Genomic DNA, 15489 nt, shown 5'->3' with positions numbered 1-15489 from the left:
AAATGGCCTAATTCTATTTTGAAATTCAGATGAATTTTTTTTCAAACTCAGTAATGATGTAATGAAAATTATTTTGTTCAATAAGTTTGTATTTAAGACTAAAAACTATTATTTTGGGAACAGGTGCCGTGGATTCGGGGTCTTCGTCTTCTTCCTCGTCTTCTAGTTTTGTGAATGGTGCTACCAGCAAAAACCTTCCAGCTGTTCAAACTGTTGCTCCAATGCCAGAAGATTCAGCTGAAAACATGAGGTATACATAACTAATTGTTGTTTTCACTCATTTTACTCCCTTCCTTCCACCTCAAAAAAGAGTGAAACAGTATTCATTAAGTTTAAAGATACAGTTAAGAATTCTTAAGAATGTTTAAGTATGTATTTCATTGTTTTGATATTTTTAGATAATTATTCATTATGTAAAAATCATTTATTATATTTCAGAGTCTAAACTGAGAAGTCTTGAATGGTTTTCAAGATCTGTTTCCTGAATTTATAATCCACTGTCATATAGCACATGTTACAGTGTCAAGTAAGGTAGAAGCATGCACATGGGCACATGATAAAACTGGACAAGATGTGGTGGGGTGGTGAGTTTAAAATATAGGCTTTCAGAATACAGTTATATGTAACATATATAACTGGAGGTAGAATCACCAAACATTATCTTTTGTATCTTGATAAATAGATAAAAATGATTTGTAGTAACATATCAAACAACATGGCTTCCCTGGTGGCTCAGTGGTAGTCAGGTTTGATAGTCAGGTTAGTCAGGTTTGATCCCTGGATTGGGAAGATCCCCTGGAGGAGGAAATGGCAACCCACCCCAGTGTTCTGGCCTGGAGAATCCCATGGACAGAGGAGCCTGATGGGTTACAGTCCATGGGGTTGCAAAGAGTTGGACATGACTGAAGCAACTTAGCATGCATACATCAAAGAACATTCCTAGAAGAGATTGGCCCACATGCTTGATGTAAAATTGCACATACACACACACATTTATTCATGTTCTCAATTCAAGTATCACACAAATATAGACTATAAAAGCTCAGTGAAAGAATGATGTTGTGTCACCACCACTCAAGGCAAAAAACAGAGTATTGCAAGTACCTCAAAGCCCCCATCTTGTGTGCCTTTTTTTGACTCTATTCTTGCTCTTCTTCATATCCACCACTCTGACTTGAAACTGGATTAGTTTTGTCTTTTTTGAATTTTATATGAATGGAATTGCACAGTATGGGTTCTTTTTGTCTCTGCCTTCTTCTGTTCAACATTATGTTTCTGAGATTTTATCTGTATTGCATGTAGCAATAGTTTTGTTCATGTTTATTTCTTAGTGGTATATACTACAGTTTATTAATCTGTTTTACTGATGATGGGTATTTGAAATTTTCCAGGTTTGCACTATTACAAGTAATGCTACTTTTTTACATAACAATGCTGTTTATACATTACTCTTAGGTATACTACACATTTGTATGCATATATGTTGGGTAAATAACTAAGTGGAATTGCTGGTTCATATGTGTCTGTTCAGTTTTACTGGATAATGACAAATGTTTTCCAAAGTGGTTGATACAAGTTTACTAAACTCAATTAGCACCTTACGAGAGTAATTCGTTAAATCTGTAACAATACTTACTTATTGTCACTTCCATTTTTGCCTTTTGGTGAAAGCATAGTGCTGGTGGTGGTTGTTCAATCAGTAAGTTGTGTCTGACTCTGCCACCTCTTAGACTGCAGTTAACCAGGCTCCTTTGTCTTCTACTGTCTCCTGGAATTTGTCCAAATTCATGTCCACTGAGTCGGTGGCATTCCATTGTATTTTGTTTGTATTTTTCTGGTACTTAATGAGGTTGAGCATCTTCTTATCCATTGTAATAGCTTATGTAATATCATATATTGTAATATCTTACATAATATCTTAACTATCTTAGATAGTTGTAAATTCCTCGAAGGGACTTTTTGGCATGGACAAAGGGACCAATATTTATTGGTCCTTTGGTTTTCCTCTTTTGTGATTTCTCTGTTGAATCTCTTACTCATTTTAAAACATTGAGTTGTCTTCTCCTTAATTTGTAAAGGCTTTTCTCCTTATGCATTTTGAAAATGAACCCTTTGATGGTTATATGTTTTTTGTATATACCTTCTCCCATTCTGTGGCTTTTCTTATCATCTGTGGAATCTGTTTCCATCAAAAGAGGCTGTACATTTTAATGAAACTCAATTTATCAAGTTTTTGGGGTTTTCATGCTTTTTGTGTTGTAGACGAGATCTTTGCCTGAATTTTCCCCAACTCATCCTCTGGCTGCTTTTCATATTGAGATGGATAGTTCATCTGGAACTGAGTTTTGTGAATTTTATGAAGCAGAAGTGATATGGATGTCAAGATGACCCAGTTCAGTTCAGTTCAGTCGCTCAGTTGTGTCCAACTCTTTGCGACCCCATGAATCGCAGCACGCCAGGCCTCCCTGTCCATGACCAACTCCCGGAGTTCACTCAAACTCATGTCCATCGAGTTGATGATGCCATCCAGCCATCTCATCCTCTGTTGTCCCCTTTTCCTCCTGCCCCCAATCCCTCCCAGCATCAGAGTCTTTTCCAGTGAGTCAGCTCTTCTCATCAGGTGGCCAAAGTATTGGAGTTTCAGCTTCCGCATCAGTCCTTCCAATGAACACCCAGGACTGATCTCCTTTAGGATGGACTGGTTGGATCTCCTTGCAGTCCAAGGGACTCTTAAGAGTCTTCTCCAACACCACAGTTCAAAAGCATCAATCCTGTGCTCAGCTTTCTTCACAGTCCAACTCTCACATCCATACATGACCACTGAAAAAACCATAGCCTTAACTAGACGGACCTTTGTTGGCAAAGTAATGTCTCTGCTTTTCAATATGCTATCTAGGTTGGTCATAACTTTCCTTCCAAGGAGTAAGTGTCTTTTAATTTCATGGCTGCAGTCACCATCTGCAGTGGTTTTGGAGCCCAAAAAAATAAAGTCTGACACTGTTTCCACTGTTTCCCCATCTATTTGCCATGAAGTGATGGGACAAGATGCCATGATCTTCGTTTTCTGAATGTTGAGCTTTAAGCCAACTTTTTCACTCTCCTCTTTCATTTTCATCAAGAGGCTTTTTAGTTCCTCTTCACTGTCTGCCATAAGGGTGGTGTCATCTGCATATCTGAGGTTATTGATATTTCTCCCAGCAATCTTGATTCCAGCTTGTGCTTCTTCCAGTCCAGTGTTTCTCATGATGTACTCTGCATAGAAGTTAAATAAGCAGGGTGACAGTATACAGCCTTGACGTACTCCTTTTCCTATTTGGAACCAGTCTGTTGTTCCATGTCCAGTTCTAACTGTTGCTTCCTGACCTGCAAATAGGTTTCTCAAGAGGCAGGTCAGGTGGTCTGGTATTTCCAACTCTTTCAGAATTTTCCACAGTTTATTGTGATCCACACAGTCAAGGCTTTGGCATAGTCCATAAAGCAGAAATAAATGTTTTTCTGGAACTCTCTTGCCTTTTCCATGATCCAGCGGATGTTGGCAATTTGATCTCTGGTTCCTCTGCCTTTTCTAAAACTAGCTTGAACATATGGAAGTTCACGGTTCACATATTGCTGAAGCCTGGCTTGGAGAATTTTGAGCATTACTTTACTAGCATGTGAGATGAGTGCAATTGTGTGGTATTTTGAGCATTCTTTGGCATTGCCTTTCTTTGGGATTGGAATGAAAACTGACCTTTTCCAGTTGTCTAGGTTGGTGGTAGCTTTTCTTTCAAAAGGCAAGCGTCTTTTAATTTCATGGCTACAGTCAGCATCTGCAGTGATTTTGGAGCCCAATCAAATAAAGTCTCTCGCTGTTTCCATTGTTTCCCCATCTATTTGCCATGAAGTGGTGGGACCAGATGCCATGATCTTAGGTTTTTGAACGTTGAGTTCTAAACCAGGTTTTTCTGTCTCTTCTTTCACATTCATCAAGAAGCTCTTTAGTTCTTTGCTTTTTGCCATAACGGTGGTGTCATCTGTATATCTGAGGTTATTGGTATTTCTCTGGGCGATCTTGATTCCAGCTTGTGCTTCAGCCAGCCTGACATTTCACATGATGTACTCTGCATTTAAGTTAAATAAGCAGGGTGACAATATACAGCTTTGACGTACTCCTTTCCCGATTTGGAATCAGCCTGTTGTTCCATGTCTGGTTCTAACTGTTGCTTCATGCCGTGCATACAGATTTCTCAGGAGGCAGGTAAGGTGGTCTTGTATTCCCATCTCTTTAAGAATTTTCCACAGTTTGTTGTGATCCACACAGTCAAAGGCTTTAGCATAGTTGATGAAGCAGAAGTAGATATTTTTCTGAAATTCTCTAGCTTTTTCTCTGATCCAACGGATGTTGGCTATTTGATCTCTGTTTCCCCTGCCTTTTCTAAATCCAGCTTGAACTTCTGGAAGTTCTTGGTTCACATACTGTTCACATACTGTTGAAGCCTAGCTTGGAGAATTTTGAGCATTACTTTGTTGGCATGTGCGATGAGTGCAATTGTGGGATAGTTTGAGCATTCTTTGGCATTGCCTTTCTTTGGAATTGGAATTGGAATGAAAACTGACCTTTTCCAGTCCAGGCCACTGATGAGTTTCTGTCCTTTATTGTGCTCATCTTTGTATGAAATGTTCCCTTGGTATCTCTAATTTTCTTGGCGATCACTAGTCTTTCCCATCTTACTGTTTTCCTCTTTCTTTGCATTGATCACTTAAGAAGGCTTTCTTATCTCTCCTTTCTGTCCTTTGGAACTCTGCATTCAGATTGACCATCTTGTCTTTGCAACTATTTTTAGCTTTAATGTTATTTATTCTTAGATGTTTGAGATTTCACCAGTGAAGCAATCTCTGGAATTTTTTTTTTTTTTTTACTGAGAATGTTTTACAGATTAAATTCTTTCAGTGGGTAGATGACTATTCAGATTTTCTGTTTTCTTTTTGCATCAGTTTTGGTCACTTGTGACCAAAATTCAGCCATTTTATCTACATGGTTAGATTTATTGTCATAAAGTTTTTCATAATTTTATTATTTTAAAATATTGTAGGAACTCTCTAATGATGTTTCCTCTTTCATCTTTGAATTTGTTATTAATATTTTATGCCTTTTTTCATTTTAGCATTAGTAGAGTACCATTGATTTTTCAATACTGTAATTTCCCTCCAGAAAGTAGGTATTTGATTCATTACTTCTTTTTCTGTTTCAATTACATCAAATTCTATTTTTTTTAAATTTCCTTTTAGTTATTTCAGGTTTGCTTAATTTTCTTTTTCTAGAGTCTTAAGGTGGATAGTAGATCAGGAGTCTATAAACTACCACCCAGGGCCCAAATCTGCCTGTCATCATATACTTTATACACTTTTATTGGAATACAGTGACATCATTTGTTTATGTATTGCCTGTGACTGCTTTCACAGTACAATGGCAGAGTTAAGTAGTTGCAACAGAGATAACATTGCCTAAAATCTTAAAATATTTTGTATCTTACCCTCTGTAGAAAATACTTGCCAAGCGCTTACTTAATTCTTTGGTTTTCGATTTCTTCTTTTCTGTTATGAGGATTTAAAGCCATAACACTTCCACTAGGCATTATTTTAGCTATATTTCACAAATTTAATGTTGTTTTAATTTTCATTATTTTTTCTAAGTTTCTCTGTGATTTCTTCTTTGACTCATAAGTGTTTCAGAAGTGAATTTGAAGATTGACCTTTTTCAGTGTAATGTCATGAGAACCATCCAAGTGTCATTGTGTTTTAATGGGTTGTTTCTTTTGAATTTCTGAGTAATATTTCATGATATGGATGTATGACTGTTTAACCATTCATCCTCTAAAGAACGTTCAAGTTTTTTTCCAGTTTTTGGCTAGTACCAAAAAAAAAAAAAAAAAAAGGCTACAATAAACCTTTTTATTTTTATGTGAACATATGTTTTCATTTTTCTGGGATTAGTGCCCAAGAGTGAGATTACTGGGCTAATATGGTAAGTACCTATTCAGGTTTATTAAAAAACTCCCACAAGCAACATATGAATAGTCCAGTTTCTCCTCATTTTTATCAGAATTTGGTTTTATCTTTTTTTTTTTTTTTTTTTTGTAGGCCATTTTGGTAGGTATATAAGGATATCTCATTGTGGTCTTAATTTGAATTTTCCTAATGGATGATTCTGAACATATTTTTGTGTGCTTATTTGCTATTAGTATGTCCTCTTCAGTGAAATGTCTGTTTTTGTCTTTTGCCCATTTTATAATTAGAGTGCTTTTTCACTTTTGAGTCTTGTGCATTCAGTATTCTTAGTACAAGTACATTTTCAGAAATGTTGTTTCCAAGTATTTGCTCTCAGACTATAGCTTATTTTTATGTTCTTTGTAGCAGAGGAAAACTGAATTTTTATTATAGTCTAGTTTATCATGGTGTCTTGTCTAAGAAATCTTCACCTCACCCGAAGTCCCAAAGATTTTTTTTCCTGTGTAGTCTATAAAGTTCTGTGGGTTCAGTAACAGTTTTAGTTTTAAGTCAGGGTCCCATTTTGAGCTGATTTTTATGTAAGAGGTGAGATCTGTGTCCTGCTGCTGCTGCTGCTAAGTCACTTCAGTCGTGTCCGACTCTGTGCGACCCCATAGACGGCAGCCAACTAGGCTCCTCTGTCCCTGGGATTCTCCAGGCAAGAATACTGGAGTGGGTTGCCATTTCCTTCTCCAATGCATGAAAGTGAAAAGTGAAAGTAAAGTCGCTCAGTTGTGCCCGACTCTTAGCAACCCCATGGACTGGAGCCTCCTAGGCTCCTCCGTCCATGGGATTTTCCAGGCAAGAGTACTGGAGTGGGATGCCATTGCCTTCTCCGGAGATCTGTGTCCAGGTTTATATTTTTGATTATGAAAGTCCAGTTTGTGTCGGACTATTTGTTCAAAAAACTGTTCTTCCATATCTAGAATGGCCTTTATTCTTGGACTAATTTTGCCATGCTTAGAAAGTATGCTGGATTTCTCCAAAATGCTCAGTGTGTCTACAGAAGTCTCTAGGCCCTGTTTGGGAGGCAGATGTCTGTTATGACTCTTCCATAATTGTTCTTTCTAAGTTGTTCTCTTCTAACGTTGGGAGCTTTCAGATATCACATACAGAGATTGTTATTCAGCCAAAGGTTGCTGTTCTCTCTATGACACCTTCCTTGTGGGTGCTGTGTCCTACATATTCTGTTCTCCTTGAACTACAGTTTTAGTCTTGTTGAAATACCTCCATGTAGGAAATCTGAGTGATGATGGGACTCATGTCGTTTATTTCTTTTTCCTCGGAATTTATGGTCTCATACCCTGCATTTTGTATGAAAATAGTTGTTCTCTGCATTTTGTAAAATTTTCTTGTTGTTAGCATGGGAAGTAGTTGTAGACTCTTAACCCCTTTAAGATGAAAAGTGGAATTTGATATTTTTAATGTAAATCTGTTTATTGTATAAATTTCATTTTAACTGTTTTCCAGTATATATATTGTTTCAATATATTGGGCTAATATCATGAAACCTTTATTTTTTTTCTAATTTATCCATTATTATCTCTAAATAAGCATATATGTACACAGTCATTTGATCTTTGAATATTGACAGTTTTATTCCCCATTACACAAATTCTTACACATTTTTATTTCTTTTTCTTTATTTTTAGTATCACCTAGTACCTCCAGAACAGTTTTCTATAGAAGTGACTAGAGCAGTCATTCTTTTATTCACTTTAAATGTAAAGTTATGAATATGTCATCATTAATAATGATGTTTCCTATTTACTAAAGATACTTTTATCAAATATAATAATTCTCTTGTGTTTATAATTAACTCAGTTACCATCACTATGAGTGTTAAATTTTATCTCTTTTTGGAGGGGAGTAATAGAGATGACCATGTGATTTTCCTCCTTTTTCTGTTAATGTGGTCTATTATAATGACTTTTAATTTTAAAAATGTTAAACAAACCTTTACTTCCTAAAAGAAATCCAATCTTTTTATGATGTTATATTCAGCTGTTTTATCTTTTGAAGAGGTTGCATATGATTTTTTAAAAATTTGTCTTGTTTTGTTTGTTTTTTTATTCTTAAAATATCTGGTAGAGTTCACAAACAAAGATGTCTGATTCTAGATTTCCTTTTGAGGAAAAGTTTATAAATTAAATTTTTACAGTTATCCCCAGATTTTCTATTTTGTCTTGTGCGACCTTTGGTAGATTCTATTGTTATAATATATTTCACAATATTCTGTTATTATTATTTTAACATTCATGTAGTCTGTAGGAAAGTCCTTCCTTTTTATTCTTAATATTTATTAAGAGTTTGCTTTCTGCTTCCCTTCCTTCCAATTCTTGGCAGTGATTAATCAGTTTTATTCATATTGCCATTAAGAAATACTCACTATAGAGAAGTAACAAGAAACTGTAGGTTGAATTTATACCTTATTTCTTTTGCTTAGTGCAATGGATCTTAAGCATCTCTATACAACAGAGTTAGATAGGAGGCTTATTAAAACACATTGCTGAGCCAATATGTAGTTCTAATTCAAGTCTAAAGGCCTGATAGTATAAGTTCTAGTCTGAAAGCTGAGAGGCTCAAAACCCCAGAAGAGTTGATGTTTCAGTTGAGTCTGAAGGCCAGCAAAGACCAGCTATCAGGTAGAAGGGGTTCCCTCTTATCAAGCATTTTGTTCTATTTACATATTCAATTGAATGGATGAGGCACAGGCCCATTAGGGAGGACAGTCTGCTTTACTCGGTCTACCCATTCAAATTGTCATCGAATCCAGAAAGACTCTAACAGACCTTACCCAGAATAATATTTAATCAAACATCTGGCCACCCTGTTGTCCAGTCAAGGTAACAGATAAAATTAACCATTACACTAAGTGATCTTGGTACTGCTGAGAATACACTTTGAGAAACAGTGTTTTAAGTGATCATCTTCCAGATTGGAACATTAATTCTTAATTATCTAAGTCCTCTTCCCAGGCAATGCATGGATCTCAGTATAGCTTAACTTCATTTAGTCCAAATTTTGTAACCACATTTACACATATATATGCCTCTGTGTGTGCATGTTAAATTTTAAATGCCTCAAGAGAATACAATTACTGTCTTATCGGTCAACATGTATTTATATTTACCCAAGTGTTTATCATTTATTCTTGCTCATCATTTTTTTTTGAATGTCTGACTTCTATGTGCTATTATTTTCTTTCTTCCATACTCCTTTTGTTTCATTTAGTGTAGGCCTGCCACTCATGAATTCTTTCCGTTTTTTTTTTAACTAGAAATATTTGAAATTCACCTCTATTTTTTGAAAGATATTTTGAACCAGAATAGATTCTAGGTTAGCAACTGTTTTCTTTTAATGCTTTGAAGATAATATTCAGTATCTTTCATTTCTTTCTGTGCTTTTTTCCTTTCTTTTTTTTTTTAAAAAGAAAGATGACTTTCTTAGTGATGTTTCTGCAATACACTAAATAAAGATTGAGAAATTGAGAACCCTTGCCCTAATGTAGGTATTTACTCCTAGAGTAACAGAGTAGGGGCAAATACTGAAAGCTCTTTATCTTTAGCACGTCTGCAAACCCCACCATTTCCCTTTTTCTTGCCTAAAAATTTTCCTCCAGGATATTCTCTTTAAGTTATTAAACCTGAGTTCTTATTTCTCTAAAGCTGTTGACCCATATAAAAGGAGGAAAAGTTAGATTGCAGTGCTAATGGTGAGGCTTTGTGTACACAAAGAGAGGGTTCAGATCATGCTGATTCCAAGTTAGGAAAGAAAGTATCCTTTATTATATAATTCTATATTATCCTATATTATATAGGATATTATTATATATAGGATATTATTATTATTATCCTATATTATTCCATAATTCCGCTTTATTCACTTAATAAAATAGTTTCATTTTAAATGTTAATCATGTTGCACATTTTTTTGTGATTAATTTTTTGTCATTTATGGTTTTCTCATATATAACAAAAATATAACTTAGCACTGTGGAAGAACTCTTATTATTGTGAAGTATGGTTTAATTCCTTACTGTATATGTCATCCATGTAGAAGAGTGTGTGCTTATCTAAGGTTACTATATTGATTTTGTTTTGGTTCAAATATATGAGTCACATTTTATATAAGTAAGTATAGGTGTGTTTTATTCAAAGTAACAGTTACAAGAGCTATCATTATTGACCTCTCACTGTATGTCAGGTTCTTTTCTGTGCATTTCACATGCCTTAGCTCATTAACTCTCAGTGGGGAAGTAGAGTTATCATCTTCATTTTGCAGTGTAGAAAGTTTGATGTCCCAGGGTCACCTGGGTAGCATACATTGAAGTCAACCTTCCAATCCAAGCATTCTTACTCTAAAGCACTTACTTCTAAGAGAGATATTTAGATATAACCAAATTATTTATTTGAGCAGAATTATTGAGCAGAATTTATTTTTCAGCAGAATTATTTTCTTTATCCATATTTTTATTTTTACATATCCTATTCAAGGTACTTTCAAGAATATCAGAGAGTGCTTATGTAAGGCCATGTAACTTGACATTTAATATTCAACAATATAAATAATGATGTAATGATTGGTAAATAAAAAGTGAGTGGGCTTATTATGATATAGAAAATACCTACTTTGGCAAAGCAATTCAGCTCAGTCATACTGAATTCCAGTTATTCCTTTATTTGTCCAGCTTTTCAGGGAACTCTTGAGAACAAGAGTTTATTCTTTGTAACTTTCACAGTGACTCATATAGTAGGTATTCGAAACAGTTTTTCTTTGGTGAACAGGAGGATAGACAAAGCAGACAAATAGCAGCTTCTTTTCTTGAAACTCCTAGAGTTATGGCCAGTATCTGTGGCTCTTGTGGGTGACAGGACCCTGGTTCCTTTTCACAGTATAATCATTATGATTTAGCTGTGGCCTTTTGAGTAGCTTTGTGACTAATGTGAAACTCTACATTGTGCCTTCTACATGAAGCTGTTACTGTTTAGTGGGTCAGAACTGGACTTTTGTGACTTTTTTTAAAGGTTTTGATTCAGAAGTAAAGTTTATTTGAAGTTTTATATTGAACCATATTTACTAGTCTTTATGTCTTAATTTCAACAGCATCACTGCAAAACTTGAAAGAGCTTTAGAAAAAGTTGCTCCTCTTCTTCGTGAAATTTTTGTAGACTTTGCCCCATTCCTATCTCGTACACTTCTTGGCAGTCATGGACAAGAGCTATTGATAGAAGGTATGATTTCTCTCTATATTCTGATTATTTTAGTTTCCTGTAATGTATCTATTAATCATGACCTAACTTGTGTTACTAAAGGAATATTTATTGCCAAAAGAATAAAAAGACATTGCTTCCACAAATTTTAGTAAGATATTCATGTATGCTTTCTCCTTATTTATTAAAAAACATAGAGTATTTTCACAATCAGTGCTCATAACAGAATGAAAAACTTTGAAAAATTGTTGGAAAGGGAAACTCTGGCCCTTATAATCTCAATCTGTTAGGGCTGCTATATATCCTTTTTTAGGTTGCGTATTTGCTAAGCAATGATGTCTAAAATCTCCTTTAAACTATAAGATTGATATTTCTTTAAGTGACTTTGCTTAGTCACAAATAGCGTGTAATATGACAGTCCTTAACTGAGAAAATATAAAGATACTTAACTGGGAATTGATGAAGCTGTTATCTTCTACTCAGTAGCAGCTTAAATGAAGTGAGAAGGTAAAGAAGATAAATAAACTATTGGGAAGATTTAATACATGCACCTGTATTAGGAGATTTGAAAAATATGGTTGTCTTAAGCCTTATTTCTTTAAAAAGAAGTTTTGACTTATAAATATTCATGAGCTTCAGAAAGGGGTAATCAATATCTAGTTGATATCTTATAAGTAAATGATGGTTTTAGATGCTATTCCTTGGATTTATCAGACTTATAATAAGCAAATTTCATATATGTTTGCATATATATATATATATATATATTTGCTTTTCACTTCCTATTTACTGTAGATATTTTTCTGTACCTGTTCTATTATTGTCTTAATTGCTTTTGCACAATCTGTCTCTTATTAGTGGAGACAATAATAGTTAATAACCTGAATTTAAATCCTTGTTTCACTACTTTCTTAGCTATATGACCTTTGTGAGTTACTTAATCCGTTTTGTTGCTTAGATTCTTTCTGTAAGATGTAATCAATGTAGTACTCCCACATAGAGAACTTGTGTGAATTAAATTTTAAATAATGCATATAAAGCTCTTAAAATAGAGTCATATGGTTGTCTTCTTGCTCTAGACCAAGTGCTATTAGATACTTGGAATATATTAGTAAATAACAAAGAGCCTTGTGGACCTTATATTCTATCAAAGAGAAAATACAAATAAACACTAAACAAACTAAATAATTAAATGAGATAGCACATTAGAAGGTGGTACCAGTGCTGTGTAAAATGATAAGTACTAATACATCATAGGGAATTGGGATTATAGCAGTGTCAGGATTAAAGTGAAGTGAAGTGAAGTTGCTCAGTCGTGTCCAACTCTTAGCGACCTCATGGACTGCAGCCTACGAGGCTCCTCCGTCCATGGGATTTTCCAGGCAAGAGTACTCAGGATTAGGTTGCAGTTTTAAAGAAGGATGATTAATTTTAAATTATTCAATTGAAAAAGTTACATCTCAGCAAAGACTTAAAGGAGATAAGCCATGCAGTTTACTAGAAGAGTGTCCTAGGTCAAAAGAATGGTTAGTGCAGTGACCCTATAACACGTGTTATAATTATAATAAGAAAAAAATTCAGTAAGCATTATTGAAAAATAAATCTCAAATGTTTCCTTGTTACCCAAATATTTTTTCCTATGTATATATTTTCCAGAAATGATTACAAATTTACCAAAGAAAATCATAAATAGTGAACAAAGACATGCTAAACAAAACATGGAATAAAGTTAGTAATGTAGTAATGTTAGTGATGGATCCTATACTGTTACTAAAATTAGGACACAAATTCAGCACTGTTTTTCAGTAGCCAAAGCAAAGAAGGAATGAATTATTTGAAGTTATGAGGCTTACATTATTGGTTTCTAAATGATAATTTGTGACAATTTTAAGTTCTAAGGAATTACTATCAGATGACCTTTAACTGCTCTACATTGGTCAGTCAGAACCCCCCATATGTAGCCAGCCCCCTTTTCCAGAATTTTCTATGGTCAGACATCTGGTCTGTTTCTTATTTCTTCCCAGCACTGCAGAGAAGATGGAGAAATACTCTGGTAATTACGAGGTTTTTTTCATGGGCTTCCCTAAGTTTACCTCAAAAACTCTGAATTGAGTTGAACGAGCATTAGGAATATTCCTATTGCATTTTTTAAAAAGGTAACTATGCTAAAAATGAAGCATTAGAACAAGTTATATATTCAAAGTTCACTTTGTGTTTACTTAGCAGAATATAATTTTATTTCTTCACTTTTCTACATCCAATAAATTTTAATATATCCAATTTTTAAAACTATGTTGATTTAATGTTCCTTTTTCGTTAAAATTATTTTTCTTAATAAAATGATGATAGCAAATGGGAGATTATTCGGTTTTGAGTTTTGTTTTGTAAATGCCATTCCTTGACAAAATAGCAAGTTGACCATGTTAAGGTACAGTCCTCCAAATTTCTGCTAGGCTGAACAATCAAAAAAATCTAGAATTCTCTGCTGTACTCCAGAACAACATTTGGTATCCCTCACAATTTAGTCATAACCTTCCTTTTCAGACTCAACTAGTCTCTGTCCTTTTGCTATAGAAGACATTCCTTTAACATTCAGTGAGTCACACATGTCCCATCTCTTTGTTTTTGTATAACTCTTTCTTCTGCACTGGATCATTTTATGGTTTTATTTCCTCAAAATTATTCTCATCCATTGAGTCCTGCTTCAGATTCCTTATGCCAAATTGATGCCTTCTCGTCTATTCTTCTCTGCTGTTTTATTTATATAGTATTAATAAAATTATCTTCATTTGTAAATAGGAAGTATTTTATTGGTTTTATTAACATTGCCTAGCCTAGATTCTTGTACATAATATTGAGTATCTTTTTCTCTTGTACTTGAATAGAACATTATTTTTGTTACTGATAATGTTTAATAGAGGTAAGTTTTGAAAATAAAATAAGGGGAGATAGATAAAATTTGTGTTCTGTGGTGAGAATTCCCAATATTGATCAATCATCCACACCCATGAGATGGCTTCTCTATGTACACAAAGTCTGTTCTTGCTCTCTACCCCAGCCTATGGATGTTATGTATCCTGTCATGTTCTCATTCTTGAACATGTATTCTTGATCATTCTTTCTTTTTCCCTCTGCTCCATTTCCCCTCTTTCCATAGTTTGGTACATTATTTCTCTCCTCTGAGGAGAAAAACTGTCAAACTATCCTGAAGAGCAGAAGAGTTACATGATAAGAATATCTTACTTGTAGCTGTTGAATATTTCTGTTCAAAAATAATCCTTCTAATGAATAAATCTCAATGCTTTTGATCTCATCATGTGTACATGGTAGGAACAAAACTGGATTTAGGTAACTGAGGATATTTTAGCGTCTTATGAAAAGAGAAAGCAATTACTCCTAATTTCAAATAATCATAAAATATATTTGAATTGCATCTTTTTTTGTTGTTTTATATTCAGTTTTTCTTAATTCACATGTATTCCATTTAAGTTTTTCTCACAGAATAATTATCAGTAGATTATATTGTCTATGTCCTTTAAAACACATGTCAAAATAATATCCTTTTATTTTCTTAATTTGTCTATCACTTTTATTAGCTGAACTGTGTTAAATTTATTATTGTATGTTTCTAGAGTAATCAGCGTTGTTCACATCTTTTAAGTTCATTTTTTAACATTTGCTGTTTTTGCATAGCTTTTGATGTGTGTGTGTGTTTGTGTGTGTTTCTCCTGGCAATAATTAAGGATTTTTTAGTATGAACTTTTAGGAGCTTGGTGAACTTTTTCTAAGAAAAATAATAGCCTTTCAATTTTCAAACTAATATGCAAAAGTTAGGGTAGGTATGTATGCAAGTATCAAAATATACCAGCCCAAGATGACAGAACAACCTTTGATCCAAAATTGTTTTATTTATCTTAAGGAGCAATGGAGGATTCACTTCAGAGGAACCATGAGCCTTTTCTTAAAGAGTTGAGAGCAGCCTATAAGTGTAAGCTTAATCTTGAGTTAAGATTTAAGGAAGAAAGTCCAGTTGTAGTTTGAGTGCTGATATTAGATCTTTGTAATTTTTATTCAGGAGGTCTTAGAACTACCATGAGTCTAGAGTTGCCATAGTAATAAAGAAGCAGTAATCACCCAAGTTAATTAGAAGAGAAGATGTTTCAGTGTGGGCATGTGTGTGTGTTTGTGTGTGTTAGCCTAGTGCTCTTTACTCTGTCTTATTCCACAACAGCACAGAGTGGCTCTGAAT

The 15489-nt window shown here is 34.3% G+C and overlaps 1 protein-coding gene across 6 annotated transcripts in view; it reads left to right on the top strand.

Moving 5' to 3' along the window:
• The window catches only part of NBEA (neurobeachin), a 674548-nt gene that overhangs the window by 274940 nt on the left and 384119 nt on the right, over nucleotides 1-15489 (top strand). For all 6 annotated transcript variants that reach the window (XM_070800567.1, XM_070800569.1, XM_070800566.1 and 3 more), the window contains 2 exons: nucleotides 124-250; nucleotides 11134-11261. In XM_070800567.1, the coding sequence (XP_070656668.1) occupies nucleotides 124-250; nucleotides 11134-11261 (255 nt within the window). The remainder of the gene's footprint in view (nucleotides 1-123; nucleotides 251-11133; nucleotides 11262-15489) is intronic.

Source organism: Bos indicus, chromosome 12 (assembly GCF_029378745.1).
Source record: "Bos indicus isolate NIAB-ARS_2022 breed Sahiwal x Tharparkar chromosome 12, NIAB-ARS_B.indTharparkar_mat_pri_1.0, whole genome shotgun sequence".
NCBI lineage: Eukaryota > Metazoa > Chordata > Mammalia > Artiodactyla > Bovidae > Bos > Bos indicus.
Note: the sequence above shows the minus strand (reverse complement) of the source record. Positions and strands in the feature narration are given on the sequence as shown.